General features: G+C 43.7%; 1 protein-coding gene across 1 annotated transcript in view; it reads right to left on the reverse strand.

The window, feature by feature from the left end:
• The window catches only part of LOC113024813 (nidogen-1-like), a 37,276-nt gene extending 25,256 nt beyond the window's left edge, over positions 1-12,020 (reverse strand). Inside the window, exon 1 of the mRNA XM_026172157.1 lies at positions 11,568-12,020. Coding sequence (XP_026027942.1) covers positions 11,568-11,780 — 213 coding nt within the window. The 5' untranslated portion in view covers positions 11,781-12,020. The remainder of the gene's footprint in view (positions 1-11,567) is intronic.
• Between the last annotated feature and the right edge of the window lie 5,412 nt (positions 12,021-17,432).

Here is a 17,432-nt window from a genome sequence, read left to right on the forward strand (position 1 = left end):
CATTTTATTTTAAGGTTAAATGTTTTTACTGATGACCAATCTGGACATTTCCCACAATCCTGAGGTCTGAACTATAAATGTGGTCCAGTACTGTCTGATTAAATTTCATGAGCCAGTAACTGACGTGAGATAAAGTGAGGACTGTTGATGCTCCGTCATTATCATAAGTTTCTCAAAGCTAGGACAAACAAACCCTGCGCTACAGTTATTCTCAGAATGATAACTTATTATTTAAATAAATGATTTGCTTATTCAGCACAAAGTGTAAGCAGAGTGCACAAAGTTCTCTTGCTGCTATTCTGTGCTCTGTCAGCTCCAGGAATTCCACACAAATAATTCACTCAGAAAAGAAAGATCTCTTTAAGCTGGGCAGACACTGGGCGATTTTTTCAGTCGTGCGATTCAGCTGCTGCTCAAACTGTACGATTGACTCGCAGGGGTGAGAAGTTCATAGGTCACGATGCAGGTCACACACTATACGGCCGATGCTCTGATGCGACCTGAGTCACACTGTGCGTCCATAACATGAAGGTTATAACAGAAAATCTGTCGCTCTCTCCCTCTCTGTCTCTCACTCACACAGACACACCACCACCATCAACTTTGCTAAATTGCTAATGAAAAACATGATCAGGCAGCTGTGATTGAGCAGCAGTGTAGATCCAACTATTCACGGTTGTTGTGGTCGTGATGATTTTGTGAGGCCACATCGAAAAGGCTCGGATGAGCTCTCTACAAGTTGTGCCTCCATCGCTTGTGTCCGGATCACACGCTGCACTGCTGCTCCGTCTTTTTCAACGACCTTTATGTGTTTGCGCGTGCGCAGTGTGAGAAGCTGCGGTGATAGCCTCACGACGGTCCTCACGACCAAGCGATTGATGATCTGGAGCTGGTCGTGAGGTGTTAATCGCTTCTCGTTACCCCACGTATACTACACGATGCACGACGCACGATGAAGGCCAAATTCGGGCCGATCACCAAAACGGTCGCACGACTGAAAAATCGGCTCAAAATGGGCCAAAAATCACAGAGTGTAAGCCCAGCATTAGCCCATCATTACCCCAGCATTAGCCCAGCATTAGCCCATCATTAGCCCAGCTTTAGTCCAGCATTAGCCCAGCTTAAGCCCAGCATTAGCCCAGCATTAGCCCAGGTTAAGCCCAGCATTAGCCCATCATTAGCCCAGCATTAGCCCATCATTAGCCCATCTTTAGCCCAGCATTAGCCCAGCTTAAGCCCATCATTAGCCCAGCATTAGCCCAGCATTAGCCCAGCATTAGCCCAGCATTAGCCCATCATTAGCCCAGCTTTAGCCCAGCATTAGCCCAGCTTAAGCCCAGCATTAGCCCAGCATTAGCCCAGCATTAGCCCAGGTTAAGCCCAGAATTAGCCCATCATTAGCCCAGCTTTAGCCCAGCATTAGCCCAGTTTAAGCCCAGCATTAGCCCATCATTAGCCCAGTTTAAGCCCAGCATTAGCCCATCATTAGCCCAGTTTAAGCCCAGCATTAGCCCAGCTTAAGCCCAGCATTAGCCCAGCATTAGCCCAGCATTAGCCCATCATTAGCCCAGCTTTAGTCCAGCATTAGCCCAGCTTAAGCCCAGCATTAGCCCAGCATTAGCCCAGAATTAGCCCAGGTTAAGCCCAGAATTAGCCCATCATTAGCCCAGCTTTAGCCCAGCATTAGCCCAGTTTAAGCCCAGCATTAGCCCATCATTAGCCCAGTTTAAGCCCAGCATTAGCCCATCATTAGCCCAGTTTAAGCCCAGCATTAGCCCATCATTAGCCCATCATTAGCCCATCTTTAGCCCAGCATTAGCCCAGCATTATCGCAGCATTAGCCCAGCATTAGCCCAGCTTTAGTCCAGCATTAGCCCAGCTTAAGCCCAGCATTAGCCCAGCATTAGCCCAGGTTAAGCCCAGCATTAGCCCATCATTAGCCCAGCATTAGCCCATTATTAGCCCATCTTTAGCCCAGCATTAGCCCATCATTAGCCCAGCTTAAGCCCAGCATTAGCCCAGCAATAGCCCAGTTTAAGCCCAGCATTAGCCCAGCTTTAGCCCAGCATTAGCCCATCATTAGCCCAGCATTAGCCCATCATTAGCCCAGCTTAAGCCTGACTCGAATCGTGACCGTGTGAAGCCACACCACCATGAACTGAGTGCAGTCTCCTTTCAAGGACAAGGCAGTAAATGCAGACAAAATAGCAAAAATATGTCATAATAATCAACTTCTTCAGTTCAGATAATGAGACAATCATTCATTTGTTTAGGTTTCAAAATATGAGCAATGGTGGTGACTGACGCAGGATTTCTACAACAGGAGATAAACCTAGACATGCCCCGCTGTGACTGAGCTTTAATACGCATCGTATGCCTTCTGCATATTATATGACAAGACATAGACAGAGAGAGGTATGCAAAGCAGTTTGTGCTCTAAGTTATTTGGTAATATTCACTTGTCAAACATCCAGTACACACTGCGCGCTTCATATAAAGTTGTCCTGTTGCTCTGTGATTTTATCTCATTCTCACAGTTAAACCTTCCCAACCTCGTGTCTCACAGGCTGTTCATCATCTGTTTAGTGTCACAGATTCAGATTCTTTCCCAAACCTGATGATCAGTCACTAAACCACCGTCACCTTTAGCATTTTTAACAAAGCAAAGCAGAATTTCACCGTAGCTGTGCCACGACACAGGTTTACATTCACCGTTGCATACAACAATGAGACAAACCAGATCTGTCAGCTGTTTATCAAAGGCTTTACAAACATGCATCTTTCATGTGTCAGCCAGCATGCAGCCTGTTTCAGTGTTAGTTACTGTTCTTACTGTCCGGGAGGAACTTTGACCACATCATTGCCTTGGCACTGATAAAGTATTCTGATTCTGAGATGCTCACAGCTGATAATGTGCGACCCAAAAGCAAACTAATTCAGTTCAATTCAGTTTAATTTATACAGCACCAAATCACAACAACAGTCGCCTCAGGGCGCTTTATACTGTGAGGTAAAGACCCTACAGTAATACAGAGAAAACCCAACAATCATATGACTCCCTATGAGCAAACACATGGCGACAGTGGAGAGGAAGAAACCTCCGGCAGAGCCAGGCTCAGGGAGGGGCGGCAATAACTGGCTGGGTATGAGTGGAGGACGAAGGCAGACTGTGGAAGAGCCAGACAAGAGCCTCACTTAGTGCAGAGAGCCGTCTGAACAGAAGAAGCACTGAGTGCATCATGGGAAACACTCAGCAGCAAAACTAAGCAATCCAGAACTTTATCAGACATGAGAGGGAAAAGACTGCTGAACATTTGGGTAATTATATTAAATGAAACTAAATCATGATGATTTTCATTCATGGTATTAGTCTTGTTTCTGATGTTATGGATTATTTTAATGTTTAATCAACAAGCTGACAGTAAAAATCCCTCAAAAACACACTGATCTTGTCTGTTTTTACACACTCACTGCACCAGAAATAAACTGTACGAGTCGCTCATCATACCTCCATGTGTACCACACACACACACACACTCACACTCCTAATGTCATCTTCATGTCCTGCTTTCATCTTTAACGTTTGAGCTAAAGCTGACACTAAATTTGTAGAAATCTCAGAGGTGTACAGCAAATATGTCCCCAACTATAATAAATCCTACCTGTGCTTTCTATACTCTGAAATAGGGCTGCTCGATTATGGCAAAAATGATAATCACGATTATTTTCACTGAAATTGAGATCGATTATTTGACGATATTTATTTAACCCTTTAAGACCTACTATAGAACCAAGTCCGCCAGAGCTTATATTATTTTTTTTACATGCTGTGGAGCCATTTTTGGGAGCATTTCAAGTTGCTATATATCAATACAACTGTTATAGCCCATATTTTAATAATATGTATTCATTAAGTCCATAGTAACTACATTAATTGCAAAAAAGTGCAATAAACTACAAAAAAATTGAAAATCGTTTTTGTTTTGTTTTTTACATATATTTCTACTTGGAGAAATTTAAGAGGTTTATCCCTCAAAACTTTAAATACAAAAAAGTTGCAAAAAAATAGTTTACAGCAACAGGAAATTTATTTTGAGTGTCTTCATAGTTTTATTTTGGAGATACACCAATTTTTATATACTGCAGGAAAAACAAAAAAACAATCCTATGATGCAAATTTGCAAAGAAAACAACATGTGCATCAAAATAAACTATTTCCAGCAGTGCAATTCGAGTCCTAAGCATCCCAGCAACTATTCAGAAAAGTCAAACATGACTTATAAAAACACCAGTATAGGCTTTTAAGGCCTACAAGTAAAAAACTACATTTTCCGCGAAAATGACGTCACTTCCGGTTTCGGACAGGAAATGAAATGAAAGCTTTATGTGGAAGGAAACCGTGACAAGCTGATGGCATCAGATGTAAGTACAACTCCTCCGGTTTCATATGCAAAACAAATTATTGCGCTAGCTTACACGGTTCCAGTTCTACAGGGATTTAAAGGGTTAACAATAACAATGTATTGAATAATGACTTTAAAAAATAATATAAAATAGTGCAAATACTGATAACAGTGCAAATGTTTGCAATATAAAAAATAAATAAAAAATGTAAACATCTATGTTTAGTGAACTTTGCAGTGTTGCTCTGTGGTGCAGCTACGACACCGTAGCAAAGTTTACACATTGTGTCTACTTGATCCACGTCTGACTGAACCCACAATGTTTCCACACCACTGAAGTTTTTTTTCTTTTTTTACCTCTTTTCAACCAACGGCAGTCACTCTCCTCTCCAAATAACTTCTGCTTAGCTTTCCGAGCTTTCCGAACTTCCCTCGGGTCCTCTTAATTGTTGTGACGTATGTTCGAAATGCAGAGAGGTGCGCTCGATTTGCCACACGGAGCAGCGCGAGAGTAAAGCACGAGGGAGGGGCTAATAATCGGCTCAGTCATTTTTAATGATCGTTGAAAGCCCAGATCGTAATCGTGATTAAAATTCGATTAATTGAGCAGCCCTACTCTGAAAGTAACACACCATTGATTAATGCTTCAATATTAAATATGATTGCTACCGAAACACAGGCCCTTAAATAGTTAAATGATTACTTAAAAAGCCATCACCCGGCCGTCTTAGCTAATCATAGGCCCATCACCAACGTCCTTATATTTCCATAAATCATAAAAGAGTAGCTGTCAAACAGCTAACTGATCATCTGCACAGATAAAGGTCCCAAGTTCGACTCCCCCCTCTGACCTGTCAGTGTGGAGTTTACTCATGGCAGTGACATGGTCTCGTACTGTCACATTCCCAGTAAAGAGTGATTTATTTTAACTGGAACATTTTGGGCTGCAGGTAGTTTTTCTGCATCTTTATGCAGAAACAATCCAAAAACTAAGAATGGAAACTATCCATTTCTCTACTGCTTTGTGACCTCTGGGATTGAGATAACTGGAGCTGAGTCGAACCTAAACGTGTGTTTGTGAGCAAAGACATTCTTAGCTTTGAAGGTCACATAATCATCAAAGCACAGCAGAGACAAAACACATACTGAGCAGGCACGTCTGATATCTTTACAAGCAGCCAGCATCAAAAATGTTGAAAACATATCTGCAACCTTGAGATGAGACAGGAAGAGGAGAGGAAACATGAGACAAAGAGGAAAGCCACATTGCTCGAGTGCCTCTGTAAAGAGGGTCTCAGCAAAGTCATGTCTTCAGGGGAGCTTTCCCCCACCCTCCCCCATCACACCCTCCTCCCAGAGACAGGCTTCCTTCAGAGAAATGCACGAGCGGCTCGAATGGCTGCTCTCCCAGCCGGTATCTGACACTGCAGAGCTGAAGAAGCTCCACCTTCATCACAGAGCAGACAGCAACACACTGCAAAGGAACACGGCTGATGAGAAACTCTACCAACAGCTGTGTGTCCAGTTCAATGAAATGTGCTTCATGCTCACTGGTTAGCTAACAGGACTTAGTGTTAGCAGCAATCAACCAACCCACTGATGTCATATTCCTGACTTTATTCTGATGTAAACACTGTAACTAAAAGCAATGTTTTAGGTGTTAGACCTGCATCAGTTTTTCCGCGGGGGCTTCATACATGTAGTTTTTTCATGCCCACTTTAATATGAGCAGTACACGATTTAATGTTTTTAAAAGCACAGCGCCTGGACAGCAACTCTCTTAATAATTCTGATTTCATTTCTACTAGTGGAGCATTAAGGAAAATACTGGTAATTTTTTATTTAAAGATTATCATATGTTCAATTCAATTTTATTTATATGGTGCCAAATCACAACAAAAGTCGCCTGAAGGCGCTTCATAGGTACTTGTAAGGCCTCTTTATCAGAATATTAAAATTCTGCTCACAAAAACATTGAGAATTGAGATATTTTATGCAGTTTCCCTTTCTTACGTGTAGTGTACAGGATGATGGTGGAGGTAGTGTTTTTACTGGACACTGGTGATGCTGGTGCAAAAGTACTTATGGGGCCTGACATGTGCCCAGATGATCTACAGCCCGGGTAGAATAGAAAGCCTCACAGCTAGTAACGTCCTGATGTGTGGTGATTTCCTGAATCTACTAATGAACTTTGAGAAGACACCTCTCCTGACTTTAACACTATGCTATTTAAAAGCATGTCATGGACTTGCCAGTGTCAAGCATGTTGGTGGTAGCACTGTGCTCTGGGACTGGTTTGCTGCCACTGGTACACTGTGCAGTAACAGAATAATGAAGGAGCACTATCTTCAAATTCACCAACTTCACCTCAAATCAACAGTTAGACGACTGAAACTTGGACACAGACGGGAGTTCCAACAGAACAACGATCCCAAGCACACAACACTGTTTTTGGAATGGATAAAGCAAGCTAGCATTAAGGTTCTGGAATGTCCCTCTGGACGCCCCCAAACTCGGGTCTTCTGCCCAGAAGACTCATCACATATCTGGGCTGAAATATGCAGAAGCTTGTTGATGGCTACATGTGCAACGTGCTAAGAGATGTTTAACCCAATATTAGTGGGGGTGTATGCATCTATTTGAGCCGTATATACACTTTTGACCCGGTTTGGATTAGCGAAACTCCAAATTTTAATCCAACTCAAGCATTTCAAAGTAATTAATGATGCTGTACAATCACTCCACCGTAGAAAATGAACAGTTCAAAGAAACTGACAATCACGCAGATGATGAGTGTATGTATGTATGTAATCATTAGTGTATTAGCTAAAATCATATGCCATATTGTATCAGTGTACACAAAATGCTACCTGTAGTGAGCACACCGCCTCTTCCAGGCTATACCAAGACATCTGCATCACCCGAACCACAGGACAAGACTGTTTTCGATGTGTGTTACACTGAGGCAAAGCCCAGCGATGGAAAATCAAGGGTGAAAATGGCTCTTCAAACTGTCACTGATAAAATGCTGCATTTATAATTTGCATCTCACTAATAAACCATTTGTTACATAAAGACAAGGCGAGCAAGGGATTAAACCGGCAGCTGCCTGGGTCTCATCATCGTAACAAGCGGTCAATGTTGGGCCAAAACACGTGACCCGGCTGCTGCAGCCTTTGTAGAGCCTACGATGTAACCTAGCTAACTGTCCAATGCCGCTGTCAGCATCCATGCTTGTGTGTAATGATGTGTTCATGTGTGGTCGTCTCCCGGGGTTTCGTACGTGGTGCCAGCAAAGAGGAAAAATAAAACGCTGGGATTGTTTTTCCTTCTCGCTAGCTTCCACCTAAGCATGATATACCATGTTCTGACTGAGAGATTTCTGAACAAATTCAAACGTACAGCTCTGCTATCACTTCCAGCATAAATGAAGACAGAAAACTAAACAGCAGTGACGTTTGTAGGGTTACTGAAGTTGGGCTAGCTGCTATATAATGATGTGCTACGTGATCGCTAGCGACACAGCTATGTTAGCATAACATAAACAGTGAAGCTGGAGGATGAACGCTAACTATCTTCCACTCGATAAAAGTTAACGTGAAGGTTCTTCATGGTTAGAGACAAATGCAATCGCATGGCAGGATGCTGTAAACGGACCAAACTTCAGTCAGGAGAACAACTGAGATTATTCAGCCACAATACGGTGGCTGTAGCTCAGGTGGTAGAGCAGGTCATCTACTGATCGGAAGGTTGGTGGTTCGATTCCTGGCTTCCCCTAGTCTGCATGCCAAATATCCTTGGGCAAGATACTAACCCCAAATTGCTCTCCGATGCATCCATCGGAGTATGTGTGTGTGAATGTTAGCTATAAAGCACTTAGAAAAATGTGCGAATGTGTCAGGGTCCTGGGTCTGAGCGACCCAGGATCCCTGAGCAGTTATGAATTGTATTATTATATGTATTTTGGTGTTGCTTCCCTTCTCTGTGCTTGTGTGTGTGTATATATATATATGTGTGTGTGGCTGAGCACCTGTTTATAGGCGGCGTCAGGCCTGGAGGGTGTGGTCCTGCAAGGGGACTGGCCACACCCGAAGCCACACACCTGCTGCTGATCAGGCCTCGTCGGGGGAGCTACTTAAGAGAGTCTTGGAGCTCCCACCGACGCGGGATCATTCCATGAGACTCCACGTTAGTCTTCTGCTTAGTTAAAGTCTGAGTGTATGCCTACTGGAATTAAGTGTCTTGACGGCTGCCTCTGTCATTTTCCCCTCAGGAGGAGCGTGGAACATCGGAGGGCAGCAGGCACGGGGTGTGTGTGGACACACGAGAGTGGAGAACACGGAGCACGGACTTTTTGGGAAGACACGACACGGGAGTCACGGGAGAGCACGGGGATTTACTGTTATTGTTTCCATCACTGTAAATAAACGCACTGTTTATACACAGAGTACCGCGCCTGGGTCCTCCTTCCCCACTCCTTCCACGGTGTGCCATGCCGCACCGTGACAGAATGGGTGAATGCACAAGTTGTGTAAAAAAGCGCTATATAAGAACCAGTCCATTTACAATACGAGGTTAGTCATTAATGTACTGCAACAACATGGGAATAGAGCAGCTGTGAGAGGATTCAGCATTAATGAATCAATGGTACAGAAGTGGAGGAAGCAAGAAGAATGAGTTTAATAAAGTTTTATCCAATTTTGTTTCGCTTAATGCGCCTTATAATCCGGTGTGCCTTATGTATGAAAACAGACCCGTTCATCAACAGTGTGCCTTATGGTCTGAAAAACACGATATGTTGGATGACACTGTGTGGAGCTGTTAAAAGCCTGGCTCAACATGCAGTACTGCATGTACTGTTTAAGGAGCTGTAGCAGTACCCCGGGCAAACTTGCCAGGACGTTGCTGACATCACACATGTCTGACCCCTGAGATCATCATTATCAGTGTGAGAACAACACAGGGAGGAAACACCCTGAGACGTGACATCTGGTTTGGGAGGACAAATGTGTCATTCTTCCATGTTCCAGATGTGCCGGCTCTCCAAAGAGCCTCCATTTACTGTCAAGGATCAAACTACAACCCAGATAACCTCCTCAGCAGCAAACCCTGGAGCTGAGCCAGGAGACTGCATCTTGTGGTTTTCAACCCGGGCATCATATTAAATGTAAAGGACTCATAAACACTGGTGAAGCACAAAGCAGCAGGATATTACTCGCTCTGACGCGCTACGGGGTGGGACTGGTGATGGATAGATGGAGATGCTTGAAAAAGAGCTGGTGGGGGCCGACTACACACTTACTATTAGATCTTCACACTGAGTGAAACCCAGCAGCAGAGGCTGAGAGCAGCTTTTAGTTTCATGCTTTCACCCTGAAACTCTGTTAATACAAATTCATAATGTTTAAATGACACACAACACACAACCTTTGCTTGATATTCTATCATCTGCATGAAAATGGAACAACCACAAAATCAGAGACTTTTCTCTGGAAGTGAGAAAACACGTCCTAACACAGCACATTTAAAAAAGGAATATAGTTTGGAAAGCACACCCCGACTTTCAATCTCCACCAGCACCTTGAAGCTTTTCCACTCGAGCCTCATGTCACCCACCCACCCACCCACTCGGACTCGACGTAATGATGAACACATCACGGTTCACTATCTCACCCAGTGACACACTGATGTGCAGACCGGCGTGGCCGGGGCTCAAACCACAGCTCCTTAAAGCTCTTTGACTGTTAGCTTTACCTGTGGGTTCAACAGGAAACCAACATTCATAGATTTCCTGTCCTATATGCAAATAACTCGTTCTACCCCCAGTAACAGCTCTGTGTCTGAAATAATGTGAAAAGACAGGAGTTTACTGGAGCTGGACCTTGACTGTGTCTCATCAACTTCCTGTTGAGCCAGGGAGATGTGTGTGGTCTTTTTGTTTTAACAGGGGGATGGAAAGCAAACAGTTGTGGGACAGAAGAGCAGTGGACATGGATGCGTGAGGAGAGCGTTCAGCAGGTGTGCAAATCTGAGCACATCAGTCTAAAAGTGTGTGACCGAGCTCTGTGTGTCATCCACACTGGACGTCTCTCTGTGGAGACGACTGCAGTAACATGTTTACAGTAAGCTACAGTCAGCAACTCTGACCATCCCGCTTTCTGAGCTATTTTGCCCCGCCCCCCAAAAAAGCCACAAACGATATTGAGGCTGACACAGTCTATGACGTGTATGTACTCTGCACTGAGCTAATGATAATAATTGGTATTAAATATTTAATACTTACTTTGTTACTATAATACTATAGTTTCTGTCACAGTTCATTTTACCTGTTATAGAGTGAAATAATGTGGAGCTTTGGACACGAGCGAGCTGGGAGCAGCCTGGCTTTGCTCCGGACTTTAACTGTGTCAGTAACAGCTCACATTTAAATTCACATATTCACAAAGAGTCGAGCACCTGTGTCAGACTGAGCCAATCCAATCGCACACCTGTCTGTTCACACATGTCACACAAACCCACAAATCAAACAACGAAAGTCAGAAAGCAGCAGGAGGATGGACAAAGGTATAGCGCCAATAAAAAAGCTCATCAGGTGACAAACAGACAACGACTGCACTGAGAAAGGAATTCACTCCTCAGGTAGGTGCGAGGAGCCTGAAACGAAGGCAGAGCTGCATTTGCAAAGTGAACTAAGTTTGAATCATGAAGAGTGAGCGAAAGACAGAGCTGAGTGTCCTGGAACTGAACGAAAGGATGAGGAGCTGTGAGACTTTACTGAAAAAGTCACTTAAACATGTGATCAGCGCCAAGAAAGATGGAGGACATCCTCACCTCTCTGACCACACACCTCTGAAAGCAGTTCCCAGAAATGTTGCGCTAAACTTCAGCGTTCAACATGCGCACGCAGCGCACTGAACCTGACCATGAGCAGATCCTACAGGACACAAAACCGCACAGCCCTCAGCTTTGTCCTTAGAAATTCTAATAAATCAGAAATGATTTCTCCCACTGAGACTCTCAGTCTTTACCAGCTTCACTTCACTTTGGTTTTTGATGCTTTGAAAGGTGACAAAAAGCTGATTCTGGATTTTTTTTTTCTGCGTACTCCTCTTTTTACGAAGAAACTTTAACACATCATCATCATCCTCTAGATATGACACTCACATAAACTGTGTCGTATTTTTCCTCCAAGTACACCAGTGACCCTTTCAGAGGCAGCTTTGCCGTGGAGTCGGAGCCGGGTGGCAGCTGCAGGTCTCCGGCTGCTTCTCCAAACTCAAACAGCTCCTCCAGCTTCAGAGCCCGAGTCACAGCACCCAGACCCGCCAAGTACCAGCAGAGCCACCAGCAGAGTCGGGACACGGCCTTCATCTCCATCTTCACCTGAGGATTCCCACCGACCTACGAGCTGAGCGCAGCGGCGGAGTGACACCGGCGGGAGGACGGGCGCACGGATGGATGGATGGAGAGCGATGGGAGTGACGACCGCACAACTTCCGGAGACTTTTTCAAAATAACGTGAAGTAAAGCTAGAAGTTAGAACTTTTTAAAAGATAAAAAACTGAGTGAGGGACAGCTTTAGAAATGCGCGCCATCCTTTTTTGCTTTTAGCCTTTACACGTGACGTGTTGTCTAAGTTGAACTTGTGTCTGTAAAATATAAGTTTGTCACACAGTGCTCCGTTGGTCCCATGCATCACTGCCATCTACCGAGCGCAGTCTGTAACTTCATACAACCACAATCGGACTTGTTCGGAAACCCGAGAAGATGATGAGCTGATTTGTGCTGCTGGGGTCAGCGGGGGGTCAGGTGTGCAGCTACCTGAGGTGTTCCGGGGCCTGTGAGGGAATGAAGCTTGTGATGACGTCACTACAGCGTGCTGCTTTCATCACTGGCATAGGGTCTCTGACTGATATAAATGAAGACATTTGGTCTGAGTTGTTGGACCCCATGAAAAGGCCAGTTTACACAGGAGCATCGTCACAGGAACCTTTTTTGAAAAAGGTCACAGATTTGAATCTGGTGTGAGGTGTGATGCAGGCAACATCCAATCAGCTGCAAAATATTTTTTAATCCTTCAACAGATTAATTTTCCTTACAAAGCCTGTATATAAAGGGTGGAAGTAACAGCTGTTGCTTATTGTTTTCTGGACTCATTTCTGTTTTCAAGGTTCAAGGTTTCAAGGTTCTTTATTTGTGGGGGGGGGGGGGGGGGGGGGGGTAGAGGAAGAACATTATATATATATATACATATAGTATATACACTGGGTGAATGTGCAGTAGTAGCAGCAAGCAGGTGAATTCTGTACATTAATATGAATAGACATCTGACTATTTTACAGGATAGACAATATAAACATGTTTAAAATTAAAGGAATTTGAAATGTACATTGTGCCTTGGTTTAGTGTCTGGAAGAGTCCTGTCTCAGTCAATTATAGATGATGTGAGCGGGCGGGTGTGTGTGTTTAGGGCATGGATGGCTTGGGGATAGAAGCTCCTCTTGAGTCTCTCTGTCCTTGCCCGGAAGATGCAGAACCTTCTACCAGATTGCAGAAGTTGGAACAGTTTGTTGCCAGGATGGGACGGGTCCTTCAGTATCTGCGCTGCTCTAGTCCGGCATCTCCTGGTGTAGGTGTCCTGAAGCGGGGGGAGAGCAATCCTGCAGCAGCGTTCTGCTGTACGGATCACTCTCTGGAGAGCTTTTTGGTCCTTCACACAGCTGTTCCTGAACCACGATGTCATGTTCTGTGTGAGGATGCTCTCCACAGCACCGGTATGTTTTTTTACAAACCATGTAGGTAGAAGGATTTTAAGCTTTGTGGACAGACTGCAGCACTCAGCAAGTTGTGTTATTTGTATGAGGTGCCGTAAGGGACATTACTACTGAAACGCTCTCACACACACTACTGAAAAACCAAGGCGTTTCAGTTGAACAGGAAGTTAATTCTTGACAAGGAAACTGAAGGAAAAAGTGGTAGATTTCAAACAAACCACTACACAGATGTCTACTCAGCAACCTGCTAGTTAGGGGTGGGTTTTTATAATCGATTTATCAATTAAAATCGATTCTGGCTTGGATAACGTGAAATTGATTCATTAAAATCCTGAATCAATTTTTTTATTTAAATTTATTTTGCCCGAAATGCCAAAATCTCTGGTTAAACCTCACAAAATTTCAACAACCACCAAACAGCTAAGACAGTAAATGAGAGCAGGAGATTGTGCACAAAGACGTAAACACAAAGCTCGACCCACCGACGGATCAGGATCAGTGAGATGTCGCCTTTCTCACCGACGGCACGGACACGGTCGGGGCTGAAAGCCGACAGCTCGCTGAGTCTGATGTGTCGGCGGGTCGAGCTTTGTGTTCACGCCCTTTTTGCGCTGATTCTGAAGCTGTTAGTTTGATCTCTCTCCAAACATTATTGACCGAACCAGCAGCAAAAGAAGATCCAAACTGCGCTTCACATAAACATCGTCATGAATTCACTCTGACTTTTACTGTTTTGCTTCCACCACGATAAAATCTCACTTCATGCACAGCTCTCTCTCTCTCTCTCTCTCCAACAACAGTTTCCCGTCTAAAAATCTGTTTTCTGCATTATTCGCTTGCTTGTTACGCACAAGTCTACCGTTGTTTACAGCCTGTCGGACGCTGTTTTTTTCGTTTTACTTACTTCCGAAAAGAAAACCTAATTTCTGCCGTTCAATACTGAACAAATTTAAACTTTTTAAAATTATGCAAAATTGCAAAACGCTGTGTCTCTAAAACCTCTGTAACTTCAGAGGTAATGTTCATATGTTGATTAATGGTTTTCTTTCATTTGTGATGTACTGCAGAATATTTTTATAAAATCCCAGAACAGGAAAATCTCCTTCATGTTTTTCTGTTTTATCTTCAGCTACTTTGACACAAAGGCCTCTGCTGTGATGCTCACACCTTTGATAAAGTCTTGCGTGTGTCAGCTTCCTTTTTATAGATACAAAAATATGTAAATGTACTGATCTGAATTATAATATTTCTGACTGTCAAAATTTCCCAGAATCAAATCGAATTGAATCAAATCAAATTGAATCGAATCGATTCTGGACCTTAGTGAGACAGCTGCATTACTTAACAATATGTTAGCCTCAGCATAAGTCAAAATTTAGAATATGGTTTCTATGGTTATTTTTTTGGCATATGTGCTTTTTGTCTTTTTTAGCAAAGAAAAAAATATCTTAAAATCATCAATAAAACCAGGGAGAGAAGGCTTAGCGTTCCTCCATTTAGCACAATGGATATGATATTTACTCAAAAGTAAAAAGCTGACATTGCCCTAGCAATAAATTTGGGAGCACTGATGAGAAATTATTGTATATCATAAAAATATTAATCAAATGAAGCAGAGGCAGTGGGACCAGTTCACAAAATATGTTATATTCTCTTTGAGAACAGTTTAGACATTGACTTATTTTGAAGTCTTTCTTAAAAATTGATATTCCTTGTATGTCGTTAGAATTTTTGATGTGTTAACAACTGAGTTGCCAATATAAAAAGCTTAGGGGAAACAGGACATACTTGCCGAATTCCCTGTTTCACCTTGAATCCATTCCTTGATTCAAAGAAGCTAAAATATTGTTAAGTAATGCGGCTGCTTCACTTAGGCTACAAGTACAGCAGTCCCCAGCCCCCAGGTCCTGGACCAGTACCGGTCTGTGAGTCGTTTGGTACCAGGTCGCAAGAGTTGAGGCTTGAGTTTGAAATGTATGGTTTTCAGGGTATTTATCGTTTTTTTATTTTTATGTCGTTTACGTGGCGAAAAAAAGGTTGGGGACCGCTGTACTGGCAGGTTGCTGAGTAGACATCCTTATAGTGTTTTGAAATATACCACTTTTTCCATCAGTTTCCTTGTCAGGAAATAACTTCCTGTTCAGCGGAAATGCCTCTGGTTTCAGTGGAGTGTGTCAGAGCGTTTCAGTTGTGCGTGTGAGAGCGTTTCAGTAGTGTGTCAGAGCGTTTCAGTTGTGCGTGTGAGAGCGTTTCAGTTGTGCGTGTGAGAGCGTTTCAGTAGTGTGTCAGAGCGTTTCAGTTGTGCGTGTGAGAGCGTTTCAGTAGTGCGTGTGAGAGCGTTTCAGTAGTGTGTTTGAGAGCGTTTCAGTTGTGCGTGTGAGAGCGTTTCAGTAGTGTGTCAGAGCGTTTCAGTTGTGCGTGTGAGAGCGTTTCAGTTGTGCGTGTGAGAGCGTTTCAGTAGTGTGTGTGTGAGAGCTAAAATTTCAGTAGTGTGTCAGAGCGTTTCAGTAGTGTGTGTGAGAGCGTTTCAGTTGTGCGTGTGAGAGCGTTTCAGTAGTGTGTCAGAGCGTTTCAGTTGTGCGTGTGAGAGCGTTTCAGTAGTGTGTGTCAGAGCGTTTCAGTAGTACGTGTGAGAGCGTTTCAGTAGTGTGTGTCAGAGCGTTTCAGTAGTACGTGTGAGAGCGTTTCAGTAGTGTGTGTGTGAGAGCTAAAATTTCAGTAGTGTGTGTGAGAGCGTTTCAGTAGTACGTGTGAGAGCGTTTCAGTAGTACGTGTGAGAGCGTTTCAGTAGTGTGTGTGTGAGAGCTAAAATTTCAGTAGTGTGTGTGAGAGCGTTTCAGTAGTACGTGTGAGAGCGTTTCAGTAGTGTGTGTCAGAGCGTTTCAGTAGTGTGTGTCAGAGCGTTTCAGTAGTGTGTGTGAGAGCGTTTCAGTTGTGCGTGTGAGAGCGTTTCAGTAGTGTGTGTGAGAGCTAAAATTTCAGTAGTGTGTGTGAGAGCGTTTCAGTAGTGTGTGTGAAAGCGTTTCAGTAGTGTGTGTCAGAGCGTTTCAGTTGTGCGTGTGAGAGCTAAAATTTCAGTAGGGCGTGCGAGAGCTAAAATTTCAGTAGTGTGTGTGAGAGCGTTTCAGTAGTGTGTGTGAGAGCGTTTCAGTAGTGTGTGTGAAAGCGTTTCAGTAGTGTGTGCGTGATTGTTTCAGTTGTGTGTGTGAGAGCGTTTCAGTAGTGTGTGTGAGAGCGTTTCAGTAGTGTGTGTGAGAGCTAAAATTTCAGTAGTGTGTGTGAGAGCGTTTCAGTAGTGTGTGTGAAAGCGTTTCAGTAGTGTGTGTGAGAGCGTTTCAGTTGTTTGTGTGAAAGCGTTTCAGTTGTTTGTGTGAGAGCGTTTCAGTAGTGCGTGTGAAAGCGTTTCAGTTGTTTGTGTGAAAGCGTTTCAGTAGTGCGTGTGAGAGCGTTTCAGTAGTGTGTGTGAGAGCGTTTCAGTAGTGTGTGTGAAAGCGTTTCAGTTGTTTGTGTGAAAGCGTTTCAGTTGTGCGTGTGAGAGCGTTTCAGTAGTGTGTGTGAGAGCGTTTCAGTAGTGTGTGTGAAAGCGTTTCAGTTGTTTGTGTGAAAGCGTTTCAGTTGTTTGTGTGAGAGCGTTTCAGTAGTGCGTGTGAAAGCGTTTCAGTAGTACGTGTGAAAGCGTTTCAGTAGTACGTGTGAAAGCGTTTCAGTTGTTTGTGTGAAAGCGTTTCAGTAGTGCGTGTGAAAGCGTTTCAGTTGTTTGTGTGAAAGCGTTTCAGTAGTGCGTGTGAAAGCGTTTCAGTTGTTTGTGTGAAAGCGTTTCAGTAGTGCGTGTGAAAGCGTTTCAGTAGTGTGTGTGAAAGCGTTTCAGTAGTACGTGTGAAAGCGTTTCAGTAGTGCGTGTGAAAGCGTTTCAGTTGTGCGTGTGAGAGCGTTTCAGTTGTTTGTGTGAAAGCGTTTCAGTAGTGCGTGTGAAAGCGTTTCAGTAGTGTGTGTGAAAGCGTTTCAGTAGTACGTGTGAAAGCGTTTCAGTTGTTTGTGTGAAAGCGTTTCAGTAGTGCGTGTGAAAGCGTTTCAGTTGTTTGTGTGAAAGCGTTTCAGTAGTGCGTGTGAAAGCGTTTCAGTAGTGTGTGTGAAAGCGTTTCAGTAGTGCGTGTGAGAGCGTTTCAGTAGTGTGTGTGAAAGCGTTTCAGTAGTGTGTGTGAAAGCGTTTCAGTAGTGTGTGTGAAAGCGTTTCAGTAGTGCGTGTGAAGCGTTT

This window comes from Astatotilapia calliptera, chromosome 6 (genome assembly GCF_900246225.1).
Source record: "Astatotilapia calliptera chromosome 6, fAstCal1.2, whole genome shotgun sequence".
NCBI lineage: Eukaryota > Metazoa > Chordata > Actinopteri > Cichliformes > Cichlidae > Astatotilapia > Astatotilapia calliptera.